Source organism: Nicotiana sylvestris, chromosome 3 (genome assembly GCF_000393655.2).
Source record: "Nicotiana sylvestris chromosome 3, ASM39365v2, whole genome shotgun sequence".
Taxonomy (NCBI): Eukaryota; Viridiplantae; Streptophyta; class Magnoliopsida; order Solanales; family Solanaceae; genus Nicotiana; species Nicotiana sylvestris.
Genome location: NC_091059.1, coordinates 220,799,069 through 220,809,257, shown reverse-complemented (window position 1 = coordinate 220,809,257; position 10,189 = coordinate 220,799,069). Strand labels below are relative to the sequence as shown.

General features: G+C 37.4%; 1 protein-coding gene across 2 annotated transcripts; it reads left to right on the top strand.

The window, feature by feature from the left end:
• Nucleotides 1-1,088: 1,088 nt before the first annotated feature.
• Nucleotides 1,089-6,991, top strand: LOC104235356 (uncharacterized). 2 transcript variants are annotated; one of them, XM_009789091.2, is made up of 6 exons: nucleotides 1,089-1,511; nucleotides 1,599-1,715; nucleotides 1,835-1,896; nucleotides 5,325-5,425; nucleotides 6,589-6,643; nucleotides 6,717-6,991. In XM_009789091.2, the coding sequence occupies exons 2-6, from the start codon at nucleotides 1,635-1,637 to the stop codon at nucleotides 6,844-6,846; spliced, it is 429 nt and encodes a 142-aa protein (XP_009787393.1). In that variant the 5' UTR covers nucleotides 1,089-1,511; nucleotides 1,599-1,634; the 3' UTR covers nucleotides 6,847-6,991. The 2 variants fall into 2 exon arrangements, with proteins under 2 accessions (XP_009787393.1, XP_009787394.1); XM_009789092.2 differs by having other exon boundaries at nucleotides 1,267-1,511; nucleotides 6,589-6,635.
• The last annotated feature ends 3,198 nt before the right edge of the window (nucleotides 6,992-10,189 follow it).

The following is a 10,189-nucleotide window of genomic DNA, read 5'->3' as shown; positions in this document are numbered from 1 at the left end:
TAAGAATTGGCACAAAAAGGAATAGCGAGGGGTCGATTAAGCCGTGGTTGTATTCATAAGGCACCATGACGACGAGTATCTCGGCCACGGCCGAGGTTGAACCATCAGAAAAGCCTGTATGGCGAAGTACACGCCATGGCACTTAGGGAGGTCGACATAAAGTGCAGTTGGCAGATTAGGGTATCCTGACTAAGGACCGTTGGGTAAAGGGGAATACCTATTATATATATACTAGGTAAGAGAAGGTAAAGGAGGACTTTTCGTCCTCTCTTAACAACAGAAGTACGGGTGAATGTTTCTGAGGAAAAACAAGAGAAGATTTAAAACTTGGCTGCAGATCTTTGTAATCATCATTATGGAATCAATAAAGATAGATCCCGCAGCTGTTAATGGTGCACCTTCTTTTTCTTCCTTATTTTACATTACGGAATAGCAACGTCAAGAGTGTAAGCCCGTCATCTACATTTGGTATCTTTTATAATCTTAAAGGGTTCATGAGTTTAATCATATCCTATTTTTCCTACTTAATATTCTTTGATCTAGAGTTAATTATCCTTGACTAGGATTTATCCTCTATTGTCTTATTAATTCGTTTTAAGAAAGGGTTTAACACTTTTTTGGTAAAACAGAACCAGGGATTGTTCAAAGTTGCAATGTAGAGAAAGGCGGTGGGGTGGAGGAACGGGAAGAAACTATGGGGAGAAAGAAAATTGTTGGGTGGGGGGAGGGGGAGGGGTAAGGAAGAAGATAATAAAAGGGGTTATGGGAGGGATTTAGGATTTAGGAATTTTGTTATTTTTTGTTTATTTATCTTTTATTTACTTTCTTTTTTCTTATTCAGATTTAATATTTTTAAAAACAGTAATTCGAACCACGCACTTTTTTTGCGTGATTAGCATGCTCTTTGACCACGTTAGTTGTGTTATTACCATATAGGCATAGTCAAAAGTGAGAGGTGTTCACTTATAAGTAATTGATTGAGTTGAGGTGCTAAAATAGAAAAATCAAAAGTTCATATACTGAATTTAAAATTCCGTGCAAGTTACTCTTTTGCCATTATATTAACTTATATTTTAAATGAGCTAATAGTTTCTTTCGAGTTAAACCCAGATAGTATTACTAGTTCCGCACCCTGGTTATTACTTCCCTTTACCTTTCACCTGTTTCTCTCTACTTTCAGTAGCTGCTCGTCTCTCCGCTAATACATGTGGATTATCCCCTCTCTGTTCTAATTTATATAATAATAACCCCAACACTAAATTCCCTCTCTTTCGCTCTGCATGCTTTCCTCTTTCGGTTTATTTGTTATTAGCTTTAGAAATCTGAATCCAAGAACTCAAAGCTCTACTTAATGCTTACAGTGCCTGATCCTCTGCTTCCATTTCCCTTCTTTTCTTGTTCAAATTCAATTAGGGATTAAAGTAGACATTACATATCCATCAACTCCGAATTGGTTAATTCGTCATCAGCATTTCTTGGTACTGTTGCTATCTAATACATGGAATCTTGAGGTAACCACACTTATTATAATAGAATGCCGTTATATTTCAATTAATTACTGCGGGATTCAGCCATAGCTACGGTTTGAAAATTGGCAGAGTTCAAGGTTTGTAAGAAATACTCTCATTGGAAAAATGGCAGCTTCAGCTTCAAATTCAGTTACAAACTCCCCTATATCCTCCACTCCTCACTCTCCTCGTCCTCCACAACGTCAGGTCTCTCTCCCGTACCTAACTGCCTCCTTCATTTTCTTACGGCTTAACCTAAATTGCTCTCTTTTTTCTTTTCTTTTTTGTTGTTTTTTCTTGCTCAATTTTTGTTCCTTTTTCTGTAGGAGGTCGCAAGCCCCACTGTTCCTGAAGAGTCAAAGGAGAAAGTGGTCAAAGATCCTCTTGAGTAAGTGTATAACTAGGCTTCTTGTATAACTGCTATTTTCTTGTGATAGTTTAGCTGAAAGTGTAGGGGTCAGCCTTTGCTTTTATTTATAATCTGCAGCTTTTTGTGTAATCATGGTCTTAAGTGCAATTTTAGTTTGACAGCATTTAAGAGATTTTCTTGCTATTAATTTGTTCATATAAGAATGTCTTTTTAGAGAATAGACTCGTTAGGAATTACTTTTACTTATGGGAATAAGAAGTAGAATTTACTCATGGCTGATAGTCTTTTTTTTCCAATAATAATCTGGGTTTCTTTCATGAGTCTACTAATAAGTATTGCCATTTTATCTACCACAACATTATGGAAAATACCGAGATGGAAGTTCTTGGAGAGCTTAGGAGTGAAAGAAGCCTTTTCTGTTAATTCCTCCTTTCCTCCACAAAGTCCAAGTTCAAATAGATTGATCCTGAGGAAAGAAAACACGAAAATTATTTACGTGATAGTTAGGATTCAGCTATTAGATATGCTAAGAAAGGAAATGTATTGTTACAGACTTCCGGTAATGATAGTCATTAATGGAAGGTGTTTGGCAAATTTGATCAATGCAAGTATGCTTGGGCTGTTAAGGTAGGGGGGAATAACGGTCGCGGAGGTTCATTGTGAATCCTTTGGAGCCCATCTGAAGTTATGTTGACTTTCTTGTGAATATAGCCTATAATTATATCTGGCATCATGTGCTGCAATGGATTTGAAAGCATAAGACGCGTAAATGATTTTTCGTAAAGTTAGTGAAAAGCAAGGTCCATTGGCTACTCTGTTATCTCCTCTCAAGTTAATATCCCCCCTTATATGTGCGAAGTGAATTTGGAGTTTTAAACTAAGATGTTAGGTGAATCCACAGAATACATGTTCTGTATTTAATGACTGAAATTTAGGACTTAAGCACTTTGACTGAAATAGCAAAAAGCTGCTTGTCATGGTATCTGTTAAGTCCATGCTTATCACTTATCGGAGATTCTCTTGTATTATCCATTTAAATTGGTAAGCACAAAGATACTCTCTCTTTTTTACGAATCAAATAATGAATGAACTGTTCTATTATTTCCACTAGTCTACGTTTGTAGGGCCTGGAGATGACTTTTTGAGTCACTATGTACAATTTTGTCCCAACTTGCTTGGGATTAAGGCATAGTTGTTGTCGGTTGTGGTGGAATAGTTTTTGTCCAAATTTTCCATTTTGAAACCTACTTAGAAAGATCAAAACCACGAGGAAAAGGAAAAGCTAAGGGACAAAATAGAGGGCTAAAAAGGGTAATACATGAGGATTTATGGGATCCACCAGTTGCCAATCTACCATATTTGTTTACCCACTTAATCTTGTTAAGTTGCATTAAGTAAACTAGGAGTATTCAAAGTTCCAATTGTGTCAAACTACCAAAGCTTCGTAGTAAGAGTATAATCTTGTTCCATTGCAAAAGTTATTGAAACGGAAGAGAAAAAGAACCAGACAAGGAGGAACCAAGACGAATAGAACATTTTTAGCACCAGAAGTTTCTTTGGATTGACATTATCGAAGTAGTAATTTCGTTGCGGGCAGAAGTTTCACTTTATTCCCTCAAAAAATCCAAACAAGCTATCTGATTCGACGCTCTCCAAATTGCCCCGCCAGACAGGCTCACCCTCAGGCATTGGATTTTGACTTCTCTTCTAATTAAAAACATAACCTACTAGTCTTTTACTCTGTATATTGGGAAAAGATCGTCTTACTTTTCATTCTTGTCTATTAAATAAAAATATAAAGTTTCCTTCCATTGAAACAGACTTCATTCACTATTCATTGATCTCTATAATACCATAAAAAATTACAGCTACCTTATTTGGACCCCACTTTTCTGATAACCACAGTAATTTCAACTGTACCCTTCATGTCTATGCCTAATCAACTAAAAATGGTTAATTTTGAAGTGGAGTATTAGTATAGGAAAACAATTAAAACTTTTTAGGTCTCGACTATTGCGTAACACGTCAAAGTTTTCATGTTAGGCCATCGCTAGTTGGATTTTATCCATCCTATTCATAATTTTTTTAATCTTCTCAGGATGCTGCTATTTTTGTAGTCCGTCCTATTCATAATTTTTTTTAATCTTCTCAGGATGCTGCTATTTTTGTAATAAAGTGTGTTTTTCATCTTTTACAGTTAGTATCTTTAAAACAGCTGTCTTGGTGATAACTAATCTCAATGCTAATAGTTTGTACACTCTTGCAAGATCTGTGATATTGTGACCAGTAGTCTGAGCATCTTAACACTCTACCCCTGGACCCTGGTGGCCTAAAATTTTTACTTATTGGACAGGGCTCTTGGTGGGCCTAGTGGGGAAGTATCTTTGCTGGGCCATTTACTAGAAACAATTGTTGAGCCCAATCAAAATTCACTTGAAGATTCCTATTAGCTGTTCCACATGGTCAAATATTAAATGTCTTTGCGTATTTGTTTTTTTGATTTTAGTATTATCACAATTTACTAAAATAATCCTGCTTTTCCCATTATTCACTAGCAGTACATAATGATTTTAAACTGGGAGAATAGGTTTCATTTCTATGTTCATATTGCCGAACTTCAGTGAGTGCCGTATTTGCAATTTTCTGAACTCTTTTTTCAAAAGAAGACTTTCTGAACTTCAACAAATACCTATCATCTTAGCTGATTGTGTATATGAAGTTTTGGCGGTCTGATCGATTGGGGAGGTTGCTCTTTTCCATTAGTTTTCCTATACTTGTTTGCTGGTTTATTCTGTGATTATGAATTAGCTCTTGCAGACTAGTCATTCTTGTATAGATTTGCATGTCTTATTATCTGCAATCTGCCTGTATACAAGGTCGCATGGTTTTGCGTGGATTGAATGTTGTTGTGTCAGTGAATGTTCCTTGCAATTCCAATTTTGATTTTTGTGGGGATATAATAAATTTGTATGTACCTTTTTATGGAAGTATCTTTTGCCAAATTTAACGTTCAACCAGCAATCAATTGATACCTTCTTCAGGTGGGTTGGAGTGGCAGTCTACCCTCAATCTTTTTGACAAAACATGCAAAATCTTAGACAGAGAAAAGGAATCTGTTTATTTGCCCCAAAAATATAAATCTTGTCTATGCATTTGCTATCTGTTGAATTAAAGAAACTTGTTATATAATTCCCTACTTGCAATTTAATTGTGTACCGCTGTATCAGTTTTCAAATTTGCTGCAGCAGGCATGAAAAATCGTAATATTGAAAGAAAGGTTTTTTTGGTTTGCTTTTATCAAGTGTTCTTTGTTCTCAATCTTAATTCTGTAGTACTGATCCTGCTACAGCGCGAATTCCAAGTTCTGTGTAAGACTTATATCTATATAATGTAATCTGAACTTGATGGAGGTCCTAATACCTAACCGTTTTCATGCTATCATGTAGTGATATAGAGAGCCAACAGATTGAGAAGTTCAAGAGGTATGAGGTTGAGTCCAGCAGATATTTAATGTCCAAGTACTTCTCAGACAAGACAATTTTTGGAGGTAAATATTCTCACAAAAAGACTATAATTGGTTCGCCCATCGTCCCTTGCCCAATTTAAGTGTCTTTTTTCTGTAATTAAGAAATTATATTTACCGGAGAAAAATATACAGTCATTACAACAAAACCAAACTAAGAAAAACCAACTAACTGGTATTGGACAGAAGGCCCCAACATCGGGTAACACCACCATAGCAGCCTGACTACACCTAGCTTAAGGATAAAAAGTTCAATTGTGCTAATCTTCCTGCTAGCTTTGCCTTCATCTGACCCCTGTAATACACTTTTTCTATCACCTGCTTTACTAATTTCTGCACAAGACACAATTCTGATCACCCACTAAACCCCATTTATGCAGCCTATCCTTCGTAGGAAGCTTGCCATTTGCTGCTAATTCAGAGTGAATAACTACCCTAGGAGAGGCAAGGTTATTACAAAACAGTTCTCTCCAGTGGATTTTTGGAAATACACCTCTCAGCTTCTGATACATAATCTTGATAGAGAAGGATTCTAAGTGTCTTTTTTTTTTATAAATCATTTGGTTCTCATTTTAGTTGCAGCGCTTAAATTTAAATGCATTTGGCCTTGAGAAGCAATTGTTCTAAACTAATTAGAAACCAGATTTAAGGGGTTTGCGACAATGTTAGCCATAAGATGTAAGGCAAAATTGTTAGAAGACTAGTGGTTTGCCAGTGCATCTTCAATTATTTTAGTTGTGTCGTTTCACTTTGCATCTGCTTTTAGCATAGCAGAGCTACCAGTTACCGGGAGTCCGGGACACAGACTAGCCACTGGTGAACCAAGTGCCTCGGCATCCCTTAATTATTAGTGTTGAATCAATTTCTTCTTTTTTTATTTAACTTCTTCTGACCTATGGCCTTTGTAAATGAATGATATTGAGAACTCAGAACTGGCATGTCTGGATGACCTCTCGCCGAAGGTATGGGTTGTGAACATGCTACCTCTTTTGAGTTATAAGAGTATATAGTAAAGTTCATATTTTGGTCAATAGCAGTCAATGCTTTAGTAATGTGTTTTAGTTTTAGGTTGGCACTGGTTGGCTAAGAATCGTTTCTGTTGAAAGCATTAATTCTTTTATGCTTTCTTGAAGTAGCAAGGTGATTAGTCCGTTGACATGATCAACTTCACTGGCAATTGTTTGCAGGAAACATCTTTGACGTAAAAATGACTATAAACGGAGAGCAAATAAAAGTAAGCAGGTATGTATAGAAGATATATACAGCATGTTGATTGAATTGGATGTCTTGTTGCCTCAATATCTTCTTTTGCCAGATTTCCTGGGTACCAGTCATATGCAGATCCTGCTAATTTTAATGATGATAGTGGTAGCGACACAATTTCTACAGTGGAAACTACACCACTGAGTGCTAATGGGCAGCAACCTTTCAACAAAGGCTACTAATCTTAGAATTTCTTTCCTTTACAATCCTCTTAATCAGTTGAAATCTCCTGCACTTGTAATAAATCTGAAATTTTTTGTAGTAGATCATCTAGCAACTGTTGGGAAGAAACCCCGTAAAAATAATATTCACGGTATTAGTGATAAACGTGGAACACTAAGTTATGGTTAAATCAGCAAGAATAGAAATGCAGGAATAATGACACCAAGATTTTACGTGGAAACCCTTCTGAATAAGGGAAAAAACCACGGTCAAGAAGAGCAACTGATATCACTATAGCGAGGAATTTTATATTGTGTAGTAACGAGTACAAATACTCCTAAGACCACTACACTCTCAAAAGAAAAAACACTCTTTTGCTTTTTTTCACCTCACTATAATATATCTCACACTCTATTTTTCTTCACAGGCTATTTTCTTATACTCTATGGAATACCTTGCTCTCTTTCACTCAGATGTATTGTCTGAGATTTTGGTGTATCTACAAATGAAAGTAGAGGCAACTATTTTTATAGTTGCAGAATGCCTATATTGATGTATGTTGTGACATCAATGTTACTGCAAAAGTCAGCCACCCAAATCTTTTCTAAATTGGTTGGCTTGACAAAAAGAAGAAAAAAGAAGCTTTGCTTCTTACACATATGGGGCTGGACCCCATAAATCTCCCCCTCCAGTCCCATTCACCTGAAGGAGGTAACACCGGAGATTCTAGTTTGAGTGCATGCCGACAAGTTCTTTGCAAAGCTCAAACTTATCTCTTGATACTACCTTGGTTAGCATATCTGCAGGATTTTCACTCGTGTGAATCTTTTTGACCTGTAAAGATTCGTTATCCACGTGCTCACGAATCCAATGATATCTTACATCTATATGCTTTGTTCTTGCATGGTACATGGAGTTCTTGCTCAAGTCTATTGCACTTTGACTATCACAATAGACGGCATACTCTTTTTGATGCAATTCCAGCTCTTGAAGAAATCGCTTGAGCCATACCATCTCCTTGCCAGCTTCTGTAGTGGCAATATATCTCGTTTCAGTTGTAGAGAGTGCAACACACTTCTGCAACTTTGACTGCCATGAGATAGCTCCCCTTGAAAATGTGAACAGGTATCCCATAGTAGATTTACGATTATCAAGATCACCTGTCATATCAGCATCTGTGTAGCCCTTCAAGATTGGATCAGATCCTCCCAAACACAAGCAATCTCCTACAATACCTCCTAGGTACCTGAGTATCCACTTGACTGCTTCCCAATGTTCCTTTCTAGGATTTTCAAGGAATTTGCTAACAACACCGACTGCATGAGCAATATCTGGTCGAGTGCATACCATTGCATACATCAAAATTCCGACGGCAGAGGAATAAGGAATCTTGGCCATTCTCTTTTTTTCCTCCGTTGTTGTAGGACACATCTTCTTGCTCAACTTCAGATGACCAGGAAGGGGTGTGCGAACCAACTTAGCACTTTTCATATTGAAGCGCTCCAGTACACGTTCTATGTACTTCTCCTGTGACAAGTAAAGCTTCCTTTCGTTTCTCGAACGAGTAATTCTCATGCCCAAAATCTGCTTAGCATGACCCAAGTCTTTCATTGCAAAAGACTTATTCAACTGTTTCTTTAACTCGTCAATCTTGGAAGCATTCCTACCCACAATCAACATATCATCCACATATAGCTAGAGGATGATAAAGTCATTATCAGAAAATCTTTGTACAAATACATAGTGATCTGAAGAAGTCTTCTTGTAGTCTTGCTCCCCCATAACAGACTCAAACTTCTTGTACCAATGTGTGGGAGCTTGCTTCAATCCATATAGACTCTTCTTAAGTTTGCATACAAGATTTTCTTTACCTTTTGCCTTGAAGCCCTCAGGTTGTTCCATATAAATCTCCTCTTCTAAGTCACCGTGAAGAAAAGCAGTCTTCACATCCATCTGCTCAATCTCCAAATCAAGACTGGCATTCAAACCAAGAACTGTCCGAATGGAAGACATTTTCACGACAGGAGAAAATATTTCGTCAAAGTCAATACCTTTCCTTTGACCAAATCCCTTGACAACCAATCTAGCTTTGTATATGAGCTTCAAACTATGTTCTTCAGCTTTAACTTTGAACACCCACTTATTCTTCAAAGCTCTCATGCCCTTAGGCAATTTCACCAACTCATAAGTATGGTTCTCATGCAGAGATTTCATCTCATCTTCCATGGCTTCAATCCATTGATCCTTATGCTCATCTTCTATGGCCTCCGCATAATATTCAGGTTCTCCCCCATCAGTGAGTAATACATACTCATTGGGCGAATAACGGGAGGAAGGAGTACGAGGTCTAGAAGACCTCCTGAGTGGAATATCTAACTTGTCCACAACTTCGTGAGTATGAGCATTTACCTCATCAGCATTAGCATTGTTATCACCATTACCATCAATATGCTGATCTGGAATATGGTTCTGGGCATCACCATCATCATTGAGCCCACCAGCGTCATCCGCATTTGTATGAGGAATTTGATCAAGATTAACTAAACCTTCAAAACTTGGAGATTTTAGCTTCTCCGCTTTGTTAATATCTTCAATGGTTTGATCCTCCACGAAGATAACATGGCGGCTTCTCACAACCTTCTTCTCAATTGGATCATATAGCCTGTAACCAAAATCATCAAGGCCATAACCAATGAAGATGCACTGCCTTGTCTTGGCAGTTAATTTTGACCTCTCATCTTTAGGTACATGTACAAAAGCTTTGCAACCAAACACTTTCAAGTGGTTATAGGAAACATCCTTGCCATACCAAACTCTGTTTGGAACATCACTTTGCAAAGCAACCGCAGGGGATAGATTAATAACATATCCGGCGGTCAACAAAGCCTCACCCCAAAAGGAATTCGGCAACTTTGCTTCAGAAAGCAAACATCTGATTCTTTCCATCAAGGTCTTGTTCATCCTTTCTGCTAAACCATTAAGCTGAGGAGTCTTAGGAGGAGTCTTCTGGTGTCTGATACCCTATTGCTTGCAGTATTCGTCAAACGGTCCACAATATTCACCACCGTTATCAGTACGAATACACTTCAGCTTCTTTCCTATTTTTCTTTCAACTGAAGCCTGAAACTGCTTAAAGACACCCAACACTTGGTCTTTAGTCTTCAAGATGTAGACCCAAAGTTTCATTGAGCAATCAATAATAAAGGTAGCAAAATAAAGTGCACCAACCAAATTCCTTGTCTTCATTGGACCACATAGATCTGAATGCACCAACTCAAGCAACTCTGTCTTTCTTGAAGGAGGATGAGACTCGAAAGAAACTTTTTTTTGTTTTCCAACCAAGCAGTGCTCATATTTTTCTAA